Source organism: Martes martes (assembly GCF_963455335.1).
Source record: "Martes martes genome assembly, chromosome: 1".
NCBI lineage: Eukaryota > Metazoa > Chordata > Mammalia > Carnivora > Mustelidae > Martes > Martes martes.
In genome coordinates, this window is record NC_137888.1 from 161,731,376 (window position 1) to 161,752,485 (window position 21,110).

General features: G+C 50.3%; 1 protein-coding gene across 1 annotated transcript in view; it reads right to left on the reverse strand.

The window, feature by feature from the left end:
- The window catches only part of NUP210 (nucleoporin 210), a gene marked incomplete at its 5' end in the record, with an annotated part of 107,296 nt that overhangs the window by 79,422 nt on the left and 6,764 nt on the right, over positions 1-21,110 (reverse strand). The window contains 2 exon segments of the mRNA XM_080811331.1: positions 2,287-2,418; positions 3,696-3,832. Coding sequence (XP_080667457.1) covers positions 2,287-2,418; positions 3,696-3,832 — 269 coding nt within the window.

Genomic DNA, 21,110 nt, shown 5'->3' on the forward strand with positions numbered 1-21,110 from the left:
TCTTTTCTATACTGACACAAATGTTCTAAAATCAGCTAGTGTGATGGCTGTACCACTTCGTGAATATATTAAAAACCACCGAACCGTACACTTTAAATGGATGAATGTCATGGTATACAAATCTTTTTTTTTTTTTTTCAAGTAACTTAAGACAGGAAATAAAACAGAGTAGTCAAGAGCAGGTGGTCAATAAAGTTTTATTAGAACACAGCCACTATGCAACCTTTAGGGCTGCTTTAGAGCAACAGTGGGGGGCGCCAAGTGTTATAGCAGAGATGGCCTGGCCAGTAAAGTCTAAAACATTTACTCTCTGGCCCTTCACCGGAAAAGTCTGCTGAGCCCAGGCCAAGAGAGTGGACTCAGGGGCCAGGCCGGAGCTTAGACTCTGGTTGTGTTATATACTAACTATATGTCTTCTCCCTGCACACACATGTGTTGTGTTCACCCTCTGTGCCTCGGTCTCATCATTGGCCGTGAAATGAAGTTAGAACATGCAAAGTGCTCAGAGGAGTGTCTGGCCCTGGCGTGGCGTCAAGTGTGGTCATTTGTTCCCAAGATCAATGAGTCATCCCCGTGGGGAGCTCCTATCATCTCACTGTGCAAACCCCTCCCCCAGCTCCCTCGCTTGAAGACCAAGTGCAAACCCCACGTGGGCAATTGCAAGGTCCTTTACCTCCTGCGTTCATCTTCTCCAGAAGAAAATGACCTTCCAAGGTGGGCAAACACCACACTCTTCATGGCTTGGTCAAACAGCATGTCCCTAAGAGACCATCCTAACTTCTGTCCCCCACACCCAATTTCCAACGTGCCCCAGGTCGCCTTACATCTGATTTGATGACAAGCAGCACCTACTGAGATGCATGTGGTCCCCCCTACAGCCTGAGCTACTGGGGCAGAAGGCAGCCCTTCCTTCACAGCACCTGGCAGGATGGCCAGCAGGTGGAACTGCTCAGACGCCACCTGGCTCACTGAGAACCGCTCTGTGCTACCCAGCACGAAGCCCTGTACATGCTTCTCACTGAATCCTTGCAAGCCCCACGTAAGCACCACTATCTCAGTTTCATAGACCAGAGAACAGATCAGAGAAGTGAGGCAGCTTATCTGATAAATGAATGGACAGGAAGGAGGGACCTGATTGATGCTTTAGAACCGTGACTTTGTCCTACGGGCACACTTGGCAATGGCTCGAGATAATTCCGGTCATCAAAACTTGAGTTCTGGGGTGCATGGGTGGCTCAGTGGGTTAAGCGTCTGCCTTCGGCTCAGGTCATGATCCCAGGGTCCTAGGATCGAGCCCCACATTGGGTTCCCTGCTCAGTGGGGAGCCTGCTTCTCCCTCTCCCTCTGCCTTCTGTTCTGCCTACTTGTGCTCTCTCTCTCTGTTTCTCTAACAAACAAATAAAATCTTTATATAACAAACTTGGGGCATTCTACCACTTCTTGTGGGTGAAGGCCAGAGATGTTACTGAGCCATCCTACAAAGCACGAGACAACCCCTACCACAAATAACTCTCCACCCCCCAGTGCAGATACTACCCTAAGTTGGGCAGTTCTAATCTAGAGAATTTAATTTTTGAGCAGAGGGAGCTGGAGTGGCCAGAGAAGGTTTCAAAGGCAAGGTGAGCCAAGGACTGGGCTTACATTTTGAGAGATCCCTCCTCTGAAAGACATCTGTTGCCTGAGTCACTTTCTCCAACGGGAATCTTAACCTACAAGTTTCCCTTTGCTCAGCTTCCCAAGAGGTCAGGCAGCACCCAAGACAGTCCAAAAACAGATCTCCTCAGAACCCCAAAACAATCCAATGTTGGATTCTGGTGAAGTAAAGTGAATGACGGCACTTGGGCCAGCACAGGGAGGTGACCCGGTGCACGCACACACATGCCCAGGTGCACCCTGCAATCCGGACCAGGAAGCCAACCCAAGCCCTCAAAGCTGGGCAAGGAGGACACTCCCACCGTTTCCAGCGCAGTGACCACGGGAGCATCTCCCAACTTCCTACTGCTGCCAAGACACCGGAGGTCAGCTTCCTGAAGACATGCTTTACCCAGCACGGTCCCGGGCACAGAATCAGCCTCTAGGAACTGCCAAATGTCTCATCTCACAGGCCCTGCCACAGAGGCCAAGGAGTGTCAGCCCCCGAAAGGTCCGAGAGCCACTCGGTGGTCCTGACCTCATCAGCGTCTCCCCAGCACCAGCTCTGCCATCGGCTGGATCTGCCCTCCCTGGGGGAATGGCAGGGCCGGACGTGAGAGGACAGCGAGCAAACTGCCGGGGACCTGTCCTCACCTTCAGAGTCCAGAGCTTGGACCTTCAGCTCCAGGGGGGAGTCCTCCAGGTAGAGCTCGCGGGTAGTGGAGACGATCTGAATGCCGTGGATGAGGTCGACGATGGCATCACAGCGGAGGACCTGGCCTGTGGCTGGGGGATGGGAATAGAGGGGCTGGCACAGAAGGCGGCGTCCCGACCGCCACTCCACCTCCAGGGTCTCCTGGGTCAGGTGCTCTCGCACTTTGGCAAGGACGTCAGCACCCAACAGAACCACCACCACGATGGGGAACTGGGAGAACCACACTGACCCTCAGCATCCAAGCCGCTGACCAACACACGGGCCTTCCGGAAGTCAGCACAGACCCGTGCAGAGTAAGGGCTCGGAGGCATTTTCATGGCCTCTCTTGTTCTTCAGCAACATGAGCACCAGCATTTACAGCTGCACATGAGAAAACTCCTCAGAGAAAATCTGGTTTTGTTTGGGGTGTGACCACTAAGTTAAAAGCCCAGGGTCTTTACAATGAGTTAGCACCAAGGAAGATAATGCAGTTTGGAATGCTTGTCCCTATGCTCCAATTAGGAATTATACCCGGAGTTCGTCTGCTTACACTGGTTTTTATACGAGACTATCAACTGTACTACAGAATGAAAGGGTTGTGTGAGCGAGCATATAGCCTTTTTTACTAGCTCCATAAGTGCAATACATAAATGGCATTACCCTGGGAATTCTCCAGTGTAAAAATAACAGCAGGTGACACAAAAACATCCTGCCCACTCTCCAGGCACCATAGAAACCACCTGTGCCCCATTCACGGTACCTAGTTAGAAAGCACCACATCAAAAGCTTTCAAAAAACTCATATGTAAAACTGGGAACCTATCCTTGGTAGCAAATAACTCCAAAGAACCCTAAGTTGTCCCCTGGACAAATATATTTATTTTTCTATACAACACCCCACAGACATTGAAAACAGTCTAAATGTCCAACAGCAGGGGATCCTTATAGGACAAGCCCCTGTGAGGAATGGTCTTGAGCCATTAAAAATAACCCTATAAAAATGAAAACTTCGTATCATGTTAAATGGCAGCATGCCAGAAAATGCCATTAATTGTCCTCCAAGCAGTTTACAACCATAACAGGTTAAACTAAACATGGGCAGTAAAAGAACTGCAACAACTTTTTTTCATTTTTGACTCAAGACCCATTGAGGAGTTATTTGGTTAACAAATAATTATTTAGAAATGAAAGGCAGACTCCACAGAGGGAAAACAGGACATAGCACTGATGGGAGGGACCAGGGTGGGTCCTGCCTGGGCATCTTCTGACCCAACAAGAGAGAGAGGTGGGCTGTGGGGCTGAGGTCTCGGGGGGGGAGTGCAGGGAAGGCGAGGGGGGGGTGCCAGGCACAGGGCACTCAAAGCTCTTACTGATGTCCTCGGCGAAGATGATACTGGTCAGGCGGGCAGGCTGGGACAGGCGGGCTTGCACCACGGCCTTCTGGGAGCACTGGGCTTCGTCGGCACCCAGTGGCTCTATACTGGCCACCTCCGGCCGGGTCGATGACCTGGGGCAAAAAGGTCAGAATTTACTCTCTGGAGCTACCCCAGGAGGCACAGCTGGGGCCTGAAGCCAAAGCTGCAGTTCCCCATCCCGGGCTCCGTCCCAGACTGAAACACACAATCAAGGTGGGCAGTGTCCAGGATCTTCCCACCCAGGGAGAAGGGCCTGGCAGAGGTCCCTCTCGTAAGAGCATGACCACCTGGGTGCATGGGACCTCCACACGCACACGCCACCAAGGAAATGAACCAGGAGACCAAACACGGGGGAAAAACCTCCATGTTCAGTAGATGGTTGCCTTTATAAGACTAGTCTGTGGAACTAGGAAGAATTCTCTCTTGGTGGGAAAACTGCCTCTGGGGTCTGGTAAGGAGGAACAACCGTGTCATAGCAGGCACCCAGCATTAACCACCACCAAATAAGTCCCATAAAACCTGGAGATCACTGACTGTAAAGACAGCAAACAACCGTAAAGTCCAGTGTGCCCGGAGCTGACATTAAGGTGAAGCTGGGGAGAAAGGCACATCACACACAAACAGACCAGTAAAATCTATGAGCTGCCTTCCCATGGAGAGACAGGGCTTGACAACAACAGGAGGAAGGGAGAGCGTGACGGGAGGAGTGACCCAAGGTCAGTGCCATGGTTTCTCACCTATGACACAGCCTGCTGACAGTTTTGGGATCCAGGCAGGATGGGAATGAGTGGGGTATGAGCAGAGCGGATACTTCCTACAGTGCTGAGTGTCATTATGGTTCTCTGCCAAAAGGGGGCGCCAGGGAGCTGCTGGGGGAGGCCTCTCAGGGCCTACCACAGGAAGATCGGATGTTGGGGGCAAGGTCCTGAGGTGGGAGCAGCCAGGAGCTCTCAGAGAACAGGAGGGCTAGTGTGATCTGAGGCCTGGGACTCAGGTCAAGGAGATGGACAGAGGCCAAGGTCAAGGAGATGGGAGACGCTGGCCAGAGCCTGTGTTCTTAACCACCACCCCAAGCTGCTAATGGCTTTCCTTGAGAATTTTTCAAAATTTGGAGTCTGATCCTCACAGGGAAATGTAAATCAAAACCACAACAGTTCACACCTCACACCTGTTAGAATGGCTATTATCAAAAAGATAAGAGATATCAAGTGTTGGCAAGGATGTGAGGAAAAGGGAACCCTCCTGCACAGTTGGTGGGCATGCAAATTGGCGCAGCCCCTGTGGAAAACAGTATGGAGGTTCCTCTAAAAAAAAAAAAATTAAAAATAGAACTACCATATGATTCATCAGTTCCACTTCTGGGAATATATCCAAAATAAATGAAATCACTAACTTGAAAAGATATCTGCACTCCCATGTTCGCTGCTGCACTATTCACAACAGCCAAGACATGGAAGCAACCTAAGTGTCCATCGATGGTCAAATGAATAAAGAAAATGTGGAACACACACACATACACACACAGTGGACTATTACTCCGCCATAGAAGAGAAGATAATCCTGCTCTTTGCGACAACATAGATAGATCTTCAGGGTGTTACGCTCAGTGAAATAAGTCAGAGGGAGAAGAAACTGTGCGATCTCACTTGTATGAGGACTCTAATAGCAGCCAAACTCACAGCAGCAGAGAACAGACTAGCAGCTGCTGCCGGTGGGAGATGGAGGAAATGGGCGAAGGGGATCAAAAGGTACAAACTTCTGGTTATAAATTAAATAAATCCTGGTGACAGAAGGTACAGCGTGGTTACTACAGCTCACAGTATTGTACTGCATATTTGAGTTGGTTAAGGGACTAGATCTTAAAAGTTGTCAACATAAGAAAAGAACCGTAACTATGTGTGTGATGGACCAGACTCACGGTGATCATTCTGCAATAGACACATATATCACCTCATTGTGTTGTACACCTTACACTAATACTATGTCATACGTCATACATATCTTCTTTTTTTAAGATTTTATTTATTTATTTCACAGACAGAGATCACAAGTCAGACAGAGATCACAAGTAGGCAGAGAGGCAGGCAGAGAGAGAGGAGGAAGCAGGCTCCCCGAGGAGCAGAGAGCCCGATGTGGGGCTCGATCCCAGGACCCTGGGATCATGACCTGAGCCGAAGGCAGAGGCTTTAACCCACTGAGCCACCCAGGCGCCCCATGTCGTACATATGTTATACGTCAATTACAACTCAATAAACCTGGGGGGAAAAAGTCCTTAAAGGAGATGGCGGGGCTTGAGGCCAAGGAGATGGCAGGAGCCAAGATCAGGGAGGCACTGGGGGCCACAAGCAAAGAGCTTAGATTTGTTCTGAGAGCAATGACAAGCCACGGAGGGATCTGAAGCAGGTGCACAATTCAAGCTGTTGCATACGGGGTAAGGTGTTGCCCTCAGGGCGCATACGGTGTACCCCAGGATCCAGGGAAGGGGTGTTCCCCCTGCAGAGTGTCCAGCACTCATTCCTAGGGGCTGTGCTCAGCACAGCGGCCTGAACACAGCAGGAACTACCTGTCTTTGCTTCCTTCCCAGCCCCTTGCTTAAACTCCCCGGAACACCATCGATCTGGAGTATTCAGAAAGAAACTTGTTTCAAACAAAACAAAGAACGCCTGGTGTAAAAAGCAATGATGTGAAACAGAGGCCAAAAGACCTCTCCCGGGGCCAGGTAGGCACAGCGGCCCCACCACACGCACCTAAGGATGACAGCGTGGCACACACATCACAGACCCAGGCTGAGCCGCTGGGGGGGGGGTGCCCAGATCAACACCTCCATGAACATACTCAGAACACAGAGCTCGCCCACTGTCATGGAAGGAACCCCCAGCCCCCAAGGAAATACACCATGGTCTCCTCGCAGTGGGATTTCTTCTGAGAAAAGAGCATGTGAGCGACTAAGGAAAGACGACAAAGTGGGGCAGGAATGTACATGCAGATGAGAAGGTAAGAGGAGGTGATGAAAGGCAATGAGCTTCACGGCATGCTGGCAACGCACTCTGTTTAGCTGCTGGCAGCTCTGCGACTCGAACATAGTTTTCTTTTTGAGAGAGCATGAAAAAGAGTGAGCACGAGCTGGGGTGGACAAGGCAGATGGAGAAGCAGATTCCCCACGGAGCAGAGAGCCCAACACAGGACTCGATCCCAGGACCCCCAGGATCACGACCTGAACTGAAGGCAGAGCCACCCGGAGCCCCTCTAAACTAGTGTTCAAAGGCCATTAAACTACACACACACGGGCACGTATACACACACAGAACTGTGCGTGGAAACGAAAAAATTAGAGAACTCACACGGAACAGAAGGAGGCAACAAAGAAACGTAATGTGGGATCCTGGACAGGGTCCAGGAGCAGAAAAAGAACCTCCAAGGGAAAACTGTGACCTGCAAAAAGTCTAGAGATTGGTGACTATTCACCAGAGCTGATTTCTTCATTTTGACCAAGGTTCCTGGTTGTGTAACATGCGAACTTTAGGGGAAGCTGGGGAAAGGCTGTAAGGAGATCTCTGTACAAATACAAAGGTATTTGTACCTTTTCTGTAAATCTAAAGTTATTCCACAATTTTAAATTAAAAAAAAAACAACAACAGTGGAAGGATGGATTAACAGGCAAAGCAGAGAGGATTCTTAGGGCAGGAAACCATTCTATATATTATCATGGTGACACAGGTTGTTACACATTTGTCCAAACCCACGGAATGTATGACGTCAAGTAGGAGCCATGATGTAAGCTATGGACTTTGGGTGACAATGACATGTGGATGTAGGTTCGCTGATTACAACAAATGTTGACAGTGGGGAATGTGGCAGGGGATTCTATATGGGAGATCTTGGCTTAATTTCTATGAAGCTGAAACTCTAAAAAAAAAAAAATAAGGTCTATTTCAAAAGACAATTCTTATTTTCCGCTCTAAAAAAAAAAATAAGGTCTATTTCAAAAGACAATTCTTATTTTCCGCTTCTACATTTGAGAAACAGTGTGGTTTATGTCATGTTCAATGGTCCCTGGCGGCCAGACATCGGGACTCTTGGTCTGGGCTGAAAACCCTTCCCCACTCTCTGAATCTCAGGCTCAAGAATGAGACAGGGGCAGCCACCTCTCCTCCCGCCATTGCACAGCAGCAAGTTAATCGGAGGCAGAGAAGAATGGAGCTAGGTCAGGTCAAGCTGGAGAGAGGCCAGAGAATCTCTCTCCTGCCTGCCCACTCCCCCCCACCCCCAGCCCTTCCGCAGCCACCCCAGAGAGACCCTGCTAGCCTCAGCGCACCTCTCACTCCCAGCTAGGTTACATCCAGATGCGGGCCTCAAGGCAGCCCCGTCCAAGAGAAATAAGGCAGATCCCATTTAGCGGTTTTTAATGGCCTTGTTAACAAAAGTTTAACCGGTGAAATGAATTGAATATTGTTCAGCGCAGTTTGGGATTCGCACAAAATTGAGTGCTAAGTACGGAGACTTCCCATACTTTCTACCCACACCCCCAGCACACACACACATACACACATTGTCTTGCCCATTGTCAACATGCCTCACAGGAGGGCACATTTGTGACGACGGGGGAACCCACAGATACATCACTATTGCCCAGAGCCTCCAGTTCATGTGGGGGTTCATTCTCAAGGCTGTACAGTCTGCGAATGACGACGTGTAGCCACCATCCATAACCTGACACTGAGCAGCGTCGCTGCCCTAGAAATCCTGGGCTCTGCCAACTCATCCTTGTTTTTCAAGTTCCTATGAAAAATCCATATTAAAGTAGTAGGTGGGGGATGACTGGGTGGCTCAGTTGGCTAAGCATCTGCCTGTGGCTCCGGTTGTGATCCCGGGGCCCCGAGATCGAACCCCATGTCGGGCTCTGGGCTCCCTGCTAGGTGGGGAGTCTGCTTCTCCGTCTTGCTCTGCCCCTCCCCTCTCACTTGTGCTCTCTGGCTCTCAAATAAGTAAATTCAAAAAATAAAAATAAAGTAACCGGCAAGTTAATTTTAACTAGTCTTAGGATATAACCCAGCATATCCCAGACGTCATCATCCCGACACTTGGCCCAGCTGTCCTGCAGGCCCTCATCACCACTCGAGGAGAGTGGCGAAGGCAGGGGATGGCCAGCTCTGAGGACCGGCCTGCAGGTGGGCAGCCAGGGAGGCAAACACGACTCAATTCACCACTTGTCCTGGGGATATCCTTTGCTCCCTGCCAAGGACCAGCATGGGATCTGGTGGCCGCACAGTGCTCTTAGTGCCTCCTGGGAAAGTCCCCCTCTTCACAGTTATGGCTGATACAAGGGCACTAAGTGCAGCTTTCAGATAAGACAAAACAGCTGCCTGGAAGGAAGGTGCCCACCCCATTCTGGGGCCTGTGTCCTAACCAGAAGACAGTGGGATCCCGTGCAGGGAAGGCAGCCGCCAATCCCCGCACCTGCAGGCCTCGGCTACGCTGGGGCAACGGGAGCCACACTCTCCTCATGGGGCAGCTGGGCGGGCCAAAGAGCACCTCGTGAGAAACGCGAAAATGCCAGAATGTCAGCAGGTATGGCAGACGGCCAGGATTTGAGCAGAGCATGCCATATCCCCCCACCCCCACACCAGCCCGCTGGTGTCACCCACGGATTCTCTCTGGGCTCCAGGAGGCCACAGCTGAAGCCGGAAGGCCTCGTGACAGCCCCCTACAGGACGGCTTAGGACAGCCTTGGGTGGTGGTTTTGTTGACTAGCAGAAGGGCTCTTTTCAGTTAAGGGCTCTTTTTAGTTACCTGATCTTTCTGGGACATCCTGAGGCCTGCCTGCTTCGGGTGTACTTTTAAGAGGCACAAAAGAGCCACAGAAACCGGCAATTTATGTGCCCAGGTCACGGTGAGGTTCAAGTGGAAGACGGATAAAAAAGCACACTCAAAAGCGTTTTGTCGGGAATTTGTCGGGCAGGTCCCGTCGGGACTCAAAGTCCAACCAGAGAGGGGTAGGGGTAGGGGTGAAAACCTGGGGCCGTAGCAGCAGACATGGAACAAGGACAGAAGTTGACGATGGCTAACTGATGGTACAAGTATCAGTATTCATTACATTACTCTTTGTTCTTTTTTGTACTATTTCAACTTCTAAATATAAACATTTCCCTAACAGCAGACATAACTTAGAGAACTATTGCTGTGCCCTCCTCATTGTACACGGAAGTAAACTGAGGCTCAGAAAGAAGAGGGGACTAGTTAAAGGCCATGCTGAGGGCCGGGACATATGTGATCCAAGGCCAAATGTGGGTGTCTTCTGCAGTTCGAGTCCTCTCCCGGCCACACAGAAGTGAGGTCTCTTCATTCCACAGCTCTCCAGGTGGGCTCAGAACACCTTACAGATACGTGCTCCTGAAGAGTCACGCTGGCCCCGGGGCTGGGCACGGAAGAGCTGGCGACACATATGCAATTCTGGAATGTTTCTGCTTCCAGGATCTGGCAAGAGATGAATCACCTTTTCCAGAGAGGGAGGACGGGTAATTCTTGAGACATAGTTGTTAATCACGTCAAGCCAGGCAGACAGAGAGAGGGAGTGCCAGAGGAGATAAGAGAGGGGATGATGGGCAGGAGCACTTCACATCTGGCTGGTGCTGAGATCTCCAGGGACCGTTTTTTGATTAGGATAAAAAGCATGGGACACTTTTCTGGCTGGCTCCGTTGGCGGAGTATGTGACTCTTGATCTCGGGGTCGTGAGTTCAAGCCCCATGTTGAGGGGGGGAGATTACTTAAGTAAATAAAACTTTAAAAAATATATATATATGGGGGTGCCTGGGTGGCTCAGTTGGTTAAGCGTTTGCCTACAGCTCAGGTCATGATCCTGGGATCCTGGGATGGAGCCCTGCATCGGGCTCCCAGCTCAGCAGGGAGTCTGCTTCTCCCTCTCCCTCCCTCTGCTTGTTCTATCTCTCTCTCTCTCTCTCAAGTAAATACATAAAATCTTCTTTAAAAAATTAAAAAAAAAATATATATATATGTGTGTGTGTATGTGTGTGCTGAGGGAGTATGATAATTAATCTTATGTGTCTCCTTGACTGGGCCAAGAGGTTACTTGGGCAAACATTATTCTGGGTGTTTCTACAAGGGTATTTTTGGGTGAGATTAACATTTAACCAGTGGACTGAGTAAAGCAGATTGTCTCCATGTCAGTGGGCCTCACCCAATCAGTTGAAGGCCTGATAGCCCAAGTTAAGAAAGGCTTTCTCTTGCCCGAACACCTTTGAATTGGGACACTGGCTTATTCCTGCCTTCAGAACATGACTTTGATGTTTCAAAATGAAACATCAGCTTTTCCCAGGTCTGCAGCCTGCCAGGCTTTGGATGGGAGTTATATCCTGGGCTTTCCTGGGTCTCTAGCTCGCCCACGCCCCTGCAGATCTTTGGGCTTGTGAGCCTCCATAATCACATGGGCCAATTCCTCCTAATAAATCTCTTTATATATAATAAAATTATATACTATCGGTCCTGTCTCTCTAGAAATCCTTACTAATACAGGAAGAGGCCAGAAGATAGCAAAGGCAATCGCCCGCCACGTGTTACACCCAGGGGTAAATATGTCTGTCCATCAGATTGCTTATCCTCCAGCAGGCCTGTCTGGAACAATGAAACCGGGCTCAGAGAGGGGCAGCCATTTCCCCAGAGCCACACTGCTGTAAGTGGCAGGGCTGGGGGTCACAGGAAGGTCTGTGCAACAACAGGTCAGCTGTTTCTCCCACTTTGAGTCTTCTACATGGAGTGACACACACACAACACTGGAGAGGATACACAGATGAACTATTCCTCCTGGACTCTGTATGGATTTTCATTATTATTCTTTTAGTTTCAAGCATTTGAGGAAAAACAAACATATCCAACTTGTGCACTCATGCATGTTAATACTGATGACAACATCAATATCCTAAAAAGTGAGCCATTTTGTAGGAAAAAGCAAATTCCAATATGGGTCAGACATTAAAAAAAAAAAAAAAGGCCCAAGCCTGACAGTGGCAGGAAGTGTCTGTAGTTTGGCAGTGGGGGGGCCTGTGGGGTCCAGGGCCTGAGCCTCGCCCACCAGCCATACCTTCTCTCTTGTGCTACTGTATCTGCTGCCATTTTCCAAGGTGTCCAGAAACACGAGGACCACGTAGCCTTGCCCAGCGGTACTGGTGGCTCTGAACACACCAGGGAGCCCCCTCTCTGGTTGTGTCAGTCCCCTGTGAGGGACAGGGCACCGTGTGCCACGGGAGCTAACAGAGGGGCCACACGCATCCTGAGCATCCTCGGCATGTAGCATCCTCAGGAAGGGTGGGTGTGGAGTCGGAGGCTGGGACACAACAGGGCTTGGAGACAAACAAGCACTAACGACATCCGGAGGCAGGTCTGCATGTGGGCCTCACAGCTGAGATGCCCGCAGTGTCACCTGCCACCCACGGAAGCCAGGTCCCTGCTACCACAGCCCAATTCATTTGCATACAGCATTGTGTTCCGCCAAAGAAACAGGTCCTAGCTCGCATGGCTTTTCTGCCGAAGAGCCCGCCTCTGCCCCCCAGTTTAAATTAACTGCCACTCCGCAGAAGGGATCTGTGGTGTTGCAGCTTACACATCCGGGGTTCCTCTGTACCTCCCAGTTGGCACTCAGCAGGTCTGCCCCACCCTCCCAACACCAGTACCCCCGCCCCCCGCCCAGGGCCCATAGGACAGGCTCCAAGGGCTCCCCGGAGTCCCTGGTGCAGTCTGGTAAGCAGCCCTAGGTGCCAGTGACATGCCTCATTCTGTTCTCTCATCTGGGGCAGTCTGCTTGCTACAAGGGCACATCGTAAGATACTGGGGTGACACCTGCTGTTTGACCTTAGGCAAATGATTTAACCTCTCTGGGCCTCTGTTTCTTTCTCTACACACGGGAATAAAAATAATTCCTGCTGCAAAGGATTGGGGTGATTAGGTGGCGTAGAAAACACAAAGCTGTCATCACGGGGCTTGTACATAGTAAGCTCCCAAGATCAGGAAATAAAAGGAGGTTCCCAAAGGAGGGGTCTTTGGTACAATTCTGACCACAAGAACCTTGCTTGTTAAAGAAAGTTAGACAGGCACCTGGCTGGCTCAGCTGGTGGAATGTGTGGCTCTTGATCTCAGGGTTGTGAGTTTGAGCCCCAGGTAGGTGTAGAGATTACTTAAAAATAAAATCTTAAAAATAAACGAAGGCAGGCAGGCAGGCACACGGGCAGACAATGCAGATCCTTCCATATCACAACCATTTATGCCTCACCCTGTCCACCCCCTTCCCCTGGTCCCTGTTGTTGGGGCCCCCACGGCAGCTTCATCAGGGGCCCCCCATCCCCAACGGCAGATATCCTCAGAACCACAAGCAAAGATTCAGGCCTGAGACAGGGTTGCTGGCCCAAGGCCACATGGCTGGCAAGAACCCAAGCCACTGTACTTGGCGTCTAACCTCTGTTCGGAAGCCCGCCCCTCCCCCTCCCCCGTGCTCTCGGCTCCGGCACTCCATTCCTTTGCTGCTGCTGTTCCTGCCACTTCAACCGCCCTTCACCAAGCTCTCCCACTGCAATGGTAACTCTCCCACGGACCCATCCCCAAGCCTCCTCCTCCCCTCTCCTCTCAGCACCCACAGCCCCACTGGTCCTCCTTGGGGGAGGACCATTCCTTCCTTCATTCATTGAATCCATATTTACTGGGTCATATGCCGTATTCCAGGTACTGTTCTAAGTGTCGGGGATACACCAAAATACAAAATACGTATCAATCCCCAACTTCATGGAGCTTATGTCTCAGTAGGAAATAAGGATTAAAAAAACCAAGTACGTAAATATAGGATCTTACACAACAGGGCTAGGGACAGACATAAAGGAGGGATGGGAAAGGCAGGAGGGTCAGAGGAGGCCTACCAGAGGGAGTGACATATGAACACAAGCCTTAAATATCTCTGAAAGAAAGGCAGAGGTTGGCTTTTCAACTATCTGGGAGAAGAGCATTCAAGGCAAAAAGATCAGCAAGCCCAAGTGGCTCAAGGCAATGCCTCAGCAACGACCCTCTTTCTCGTCTGACTTCCCTTAGAGACAGTGTGAGCACAGAGCCTGTGGCTCGTTCATTTCTTGCCCCCCACTGCCCCTAGCACAAGACTCTGGTACGAGTTCCAGCAGATGTCCTTTATCGGGTTACAGATTCTCTTCCATTCCTAGTTTGCTACAGATTTTTATCACGAACAGGCACTGACTACTCTGCACCTGTGGAGACAATTAATTACGTGGCTTTTCTTTTAATTCTACAGATATTGTGAATTACACTGCTTGCTAATGTTAAACCAACCTTGCATCCCTGGGATTTACCCTGGTGGGTCATGATGACTCATCCCTCTTTTTTAATATTTTTCTGGTTTTGATTTGTTATTATTTTGTGAAAGAAGTTTGTGATTTTGGCCCGTGGATTTATCTTGTAACGTTCTCGTCTGGTTTGCAATCAGCAGAAAGTTGGCCTCATGAAAATGATTAGGAAATAACTGCTCCTGTCTCCTTCCTGAGTTTACAAAAAAAAAAAAAAAAAGCTTGTACTACTCCTTCCTTAAATGTTTCATAGGATTTACAGACAGGCCACCTGGGTTTGGAATTTTCTTTAGCAGAAGGTTTTTAATTATAAACTTAATTTCACCAAATGTCCTAAATGCAACAGGAGGCAAGGATATCATGCCCGTTGGAGACCTGTGTTGGATTTTGGCTGCCCAGCCTCTATCTGCCTCTCTCAGTAACGGCACCCAGCTTTGCCATGGGTGTTGCCTCTTCTCGGCTCTTGGACCATAAGGCTCCAGAATGCTCACACTCCTCCCAACACTAGAAGGCAGGAGGCTGCGGTCTGGCCAGTCGACTCTGTGCTCCCCTGACCAGAGAGGGGCTCAGACCCTGGCACATGACCAGGTAAGTTAGCCAGAATGGGCAATGTGGCCTGTGCCCCACTAGACTTGACTCTGGGGACTGTATGGCTGGACCTGTGACCTTGGATCCCAGGAGAGCACCTGGGCAAAGCAGAGACACGAGGACTGAGAACACAGGTCCTGCTGACAATCATGTAAACCCCTGCAGGACAGAAGCGGGAAACAAATTCTGCCAGGGCTTCCGTTTGGGGGAGTCAATGCAACATTCCTTTGTTTTATTTAAACTATTTTGGCTTGTGTTTCCTGTTGCATATAGTCAGAAGAGTCTAGACAAAAGAAACACCCCTGACTGAATAATTTAAGGCTTATTGCTTGATTTCATTCAGACTACTGTTGTTTTTTTTTTTTTTAAAGCAAAATAGAAACAAAAACCCCCTTGCATTTACTAGATGCTTATTCTCTGTCAGGCACAGAGTGAAATGAACCCCAAATGTTTCATTTGCTTTGAACATCCTATTAAAACCCCCATTTGGGGGGCGCCTGGGTGGTGGCTCACTTGGTTGAGCCTCTGACTTGATCTCGGCTCAGGTCTTGATCTCGGGGTTGTGAGTTCGGGCCCTGCGTTGGGCCCCGCGTTGGGTGGGGAGCCTCCTTAAAACTAAAACAAAACAAAAAACCACCTGATACCTGATGAGACCTCCACACGGGTATTAAGTCACCAGCCCAAGGTCACATTCCTAGAAAAATGGCTCAGTCCAGCCTGGTCCTGGACCCCTGGTCCGGACACTGCCCTACTCCCTTTTGCTGAAGGCACAACTATTCGAAACAGGGCCAAAGGCCTCTGGCCCCTACCTGAGGGCTGCCCATGGGGAGGGCCTGGGCTCCCAGATTCTGTCAGAAGAAGGCCTCGACCCTCTCCTGAATCACTATCCCACCTGTATCTTTCACACTGCTTTTGAAAAGTGTCTCTGGTTTTATTAAACCAACCACTGGCCGACCCCAGAATCAAGGTGGCTCTGGGGTCAGTGACCTGGTTTTGAAAGTGGCTCTTCCAATCGCCGGCTCCTGATTCCTGGCTCCCCAATTTTGCTGTGAGTCATCATTCTTACCAAAAAAAGGGTTTTGTTTTGAAGATCAACTGGGGGAAATAATACCAAGAGATTAGCAAAAAAAAAAAAAAAAAAAAAAGACAATAAAACCCTGGTTCTGCTATTTTGGTTCCCGTGGCCACACACCTGCATATCTGCCCACCTGTCCCCACCACTAAGGCCCCCTTCTTTATGCTGCCCTCCCTGGTCTAGTCACAGCCAGCGAAGCCTTGTATCATATCTGTTTCTCATTTGTTTTTCTTTTAAACAGATGCTTCTTTAAAGAAAAAGTCCTTTAAAAGGAAACCGTGCATCGCTAGTGTACATGGAAAGCCCGTATCATTTGCCATACATCTCAGGTAACCATAAAAACAAACACGAAACAAAACCATGTTGCTAGACTCGGGGCGGGGGGTTGCGGGGGGCACCGTTGCCTGCAAAGATTCTGGGCCTATCTGCCTGCTCTCAGGAGACAGGCAAATATTCAAAGATGTTCAGGAAAGCAGAACGGTGGTGGTTTCCAGGGGCCGTGGGGGGAGGCAGAGGGGGAGTTCCTGTCTGATGGGAACAGAGTTTCAGTTAAGGGTTATGGACAAGTCCTGGAGGTAGAGGGTGCTGAGGGTGGCACGATGGGGACAACGTACTTCATGCCACTGAACTGGGGACCTACAAATGATTAAGATGGTAAATTTTACATGTGTATCTCACCACAATTTAAAAAGCAAACAGACAAAAAAGGTGAATAGCATACTGGTGCTAGAAATAAGCTTTAATTTTGAGGAACTAAAGGACTGACAGTGGATTTCCAAAGGGTAAATCTCGCCCATTCCCAATGTGACACGAGGGCCGCTCACACACCGTGTGTCCGTTGGGAGCTCTGGGGCCCCACTGCCTTGCAGCGGGGCATTCCCCGCTCCTCAGAACACAGGCACAGAAGCTGGGCAGGGGAACTCAAGGACGTGGGAGGCTCAGGCCAGAAAGCAAGAGACCAGGAAGGGGAAGTGAGATGCACAAAGAAGAGGGGTGGGTGGGTGGAGGCAGAGGGAAGCACAGCCCCCCACCATCTACCTGAGGACTCCGGCCCCTCTGTGGCAGGGGCAGGCCTGCAGGGACGAAGCCACCCAGAGAAGCTGGCAGCGCAGACCACGAAGGAAGCAGGAAGAAAACAACCCAGGACCAGGTCAGCTCAAGTAAACACACACTTGCCCGCGGCAGCTCCCGCCATGCGCCGTGGGATGGTACTGAGCAAGGCCCCAGCAGCCCTGCAGGCGGCCTTCAAGGCGGATGCAGAGCAAAGAGCAAGGCCCTGAGAGCCAGCTGGTCCCCGCCACCATGGCCCAAGTCCTGACCCCGGCAAGCCCCTCCCTGCCTCCTCACCACAGCCCACAAGGTTCCACATGGCCTGGCCCTGCCAGCCTCTCTAACCTCGCCCTTCCCCTTGCCCGGCACGCCTTCTCTGTGCTCTGCTGGCGAGCTCTGCCAGAGAGGCCCGGGCTGCTGCCTTGGGCCGGTACCCGTTCAGGTCCCAGGTCAGCTCCAGAAAGGGCTCTCCCGGCCAGCCCATCCAAAACCACACCCCACCGTCTTCCGCAAGCCTCACGGCCCGCTGTTTTATGTCTGTTGCAGACTTACTGCCACAAGAAATGCAGCCATTGCTTTCATCTGGGTTGATTCTTGGACCCTCCCGGCCAGCTCTAGGCTCCAGGGAAGTGCCATCTGCTTCTTCGCTATCCCACGACCCAGGACCAGAGCGGTGCCTGGATTAGCTCTAAGTCACAAATACTCCTCACCTGGAAAGCGGACCCCCAGCTGTCATCGCTGATCAGTGCTGCCCCCCCACCACCCTCCCCAGGGCATTTGGGCAGGATGGGTCCTCGCAGTGAGCACTGGTGGGCCTCTGGCTGAATTAAACTCACTTTTGGGGTTAAGCTTTCGCAGTGTAAATTTTTTATTCTAATGATAGTGCCTGATTCTCCAGTTTCCCCTGGGTTCTCCTGCCTCCTCTGAGCAGAAGACAGCCAGGCTGGATGACTTTCCAGCCTGGCTCGGTGTGTAGAGGGGTTTTCTGGAAGAGCCAGAGGAAACTCTTCCCCTCCCTCTTTCTCTCCCACTCTCCCCAGGCTGTAATGGGGCCCACTCGGCTGCTTCCTTCCGGGGGGGGGGGGCGCAGGGAGGGAGGTGCTGCCGGCCTTGGACTTTGCACCACTACAGGTCAGCAAGGACAGAGGGACTGCTGGCTCTTTCAAACCCACGGATTCCCAAGGGGGATCTGAGGTGTGTGGGACACAACACACACTGAAGACAAGCCCACCGAGTGGGGACCCATGCAGCCGGAAGGGCTCCCATTTGCCTCCCCAAGAACCCTCATCCCCGTGACTGAGAAGGGCACCCTGGTTCAGGACCAAGCCTGGTAGACACTCCAGGCAGCTCTGGGGTGCCCTGGGGAGAACTTCCAGAGCAGGAAAGGGGGGGGAATTCTGGGCATGGCACTTCAGTGGGGGTTGGAGGATGCCCTTTACCAGGCCAACCACCTCCCCTCACCATCCAGTCAGACACCCCCGGCCACCCAGAGCCCCAGGAGGTTGCACAACAACCCCCCTGACATACACACCCAACCAGGAAACCAACCGAAGACACTCACTTTCTCCAAGACGGGGCAGCGCACTGGGAAAACCAAAACACCCTGGGACTTCAATCACAGGGAAAGGCATGGGCAGATGATGGAACAGCTACCAAGCAGAATGGTGCTCAGACACCTAAAGCTTAGGAAGATAACAAAGCACCAGAATAAAATACTTGAGTCTTAATGTGAGCTGGTGGTTGGCGGAGGAGGGTACCGAGGGGCCCAAACACCAAGTACAAGCTCCAAGGGCGAAAAGCTGTGCCTAGAAGAAAGCCCAAGCGGTGACGAGCCCTGTTACAAGTTGAAAGATTATGGTATATTTCTCTTTTTCTCTACCTTCCCAATTTTCCGTGTAATGTCATTTTGTATATAAAAGGATACCTTAACAACAACAACAACAAAAAGACCTAGGGCACCTGGCTGGCTCTGGCTCAGTTGGCGAAGTATGCAACTCTTGATTTCAGGGGTCGTGAGTTCGAGCCCTATGTTAGGGGTAGAGACAACTTAAAGATAAAATCTTTAAAAAAAAAAAAAGACCTAATGAACACTTTCAGTAACACAAAATAGAAAAAAAGGATAAGAAACTTGTCTCATATAACCAGCAATGCAATGGGAAGGATTCAATCAGCATCCAGCAAATGCATCAGAGGTCTCAGGTCCCTGAATGCGGGGGGAACAGGGGCGTCCCTGTGAGTTTCCACACAACCCAGAGACTATCACCACAGCTCTTCCTCTACCTGTGACAGCGTTAGGCCCCGAAAGACCCAACCTAATACCGTTAAGTCGAGGGGCACCTGGGTAGTTCAGTTGTCAAACATCTGCCTTCAGCTCAGGTCATGATCCCAGGGTCCTAGGATCAAGCCTCACATGGGGCTCCCGGCTCTGTGATTCCACATCCCCCTCTCCCTCTCCTTACCCCTCCCCCTGATGTGCTCTCTCTCTCTCTGTCAAATACACAAATAAATAAAATTTTTTTTAAAAAAATCATTAAGTCGAAAGTATCTTTAATACACCAGCCCCCCCCCCTTGTGGGAGCCTGGCCTACACTAACCATGTTGGGAACACTGACATCAGCCTGCAGTTGGGCAGAATCCGCTAACACAAATCCGTTTGATCATAAAGTGCCGAGTGTATCATGTAACTTACTGGATACTGTGCTGAAAATGAAAAAACAGAAAGTTGTAGGAGTACAGGATGGCTGTAAGGGTATTGATGGCTGACCCTGTGATCACGTGGCCTGGAGCTGTGGCCGCTGACCCTGCCCAGCATCAAGGGAAAGTGTACTGCATGTCACCAGCCTGGGTAAAGAGCCATACTCAAAGTTCCAAGTACGGTTTCTATATTCGCCCATCACTTTTGCACTGTTGTGAAGTTGAAAAATCTAAGTGAAACCACTGTTACTTGGGGGCCACCTGCGTTTACGGGATATCACGCAGAGCCCCTCCTTTTCAGAGGCTCAGAGGACAATGTGGGTAGTTCAGACTACATGGATCTCTAAGGCTCCTAGAGCCCGAAAACTGTCCGATTATTTGATGTCCTAACCAAGAAACGGGAAAAATGAGCTTAGAGCCACTGGCTGAGACATGCTGGAGCCTGGCCCCCAATTCAAAGGAGTGAGCAAAAATTCCCCCAAGGTCCAGGAGGGTTTGAATTTTTTTATACTTTGGTCTTCATCTCAGACTTAACAATGAACTTCTTGAATGAAGAGGATATTTTCCTCCCAGGTTTAGATAACTGAGGATACATAGCTTTGTCTGCTTGCCAACTCTTAAAAATCTCCAGAGGAGATTCTTCAAAAACCAAAGCAACAGAGGCCTCAAGTAGGAGCAGCACTACTAAAAATAAGTATTTTCGATGCTTGATTGATGGGAGATTTTCCTGTGAAGGGGAAAATCACAACACCTCTGAGGAGACGCTTAAGCTAAGCAGTCACACATTTGCAATAAAAATTATGGATCAGATGCAAAACAAGTTATAAGGTATTAGCACTTCTCTGATGCATAAGAAATTAGGACTGCTTCCCCCCCCACCCCCAAGCAGCTATATGAGCAAATTAAAAACCACCAGACTCTCTCAGAAAAGAAAATGTACTTGGAGGGGGGAAAAAAAAGGTTACTTCAGGGGGAAAAAAAAAAAGTGCAGCTACAGAATCTCAAAGGAAGTTGCATACAAATATATCCAAAGGGATTCACTTGAAGGCAGCTGTTTTTAATAACTGGCTTCCTCTTTCTTGCCCATATATCAAGAAGGACAGACGAGTTCAGCCAGAGAACGAGCACGTATCTCCTGAAAGTATGGACGGAACAGCTCATCACCCCACACGAGACAAGGCCTTAGTCAAGGATACAGAAAACCCTAAGCCCAAGTTCAGCCTCTGATACCCAGCCAGGAACAAGACCCCTCCAGGTGCATAATGCACTAAACCCAAAATACAACTGGCTAACATAGCATGACCTTATTTCAGAAGGCTGACTTTCTGAAAATAAATAGCCTCAACTACTGCTATTGAGGAAGAATGCTCCTCTATGCTCTGGGGGACCATCCTTGCATACATGCACAAATATGCAAAGAGACCTGAAACACACACGCACACATTTGGTTCTCTGTAACAGTGGAAACACCTCGGTCATCTGACCCAGGCATCAAACAGGTAGAGAAAGGGCGAGGCAAAGAGAGCCTCCTTTCATCTGTAGCAAGGTGGGGCTGTGAGGTGTGGGTGAGGCCGCAGTCACACCCAGGGCTGTCTCCAACCCGGGGAGTA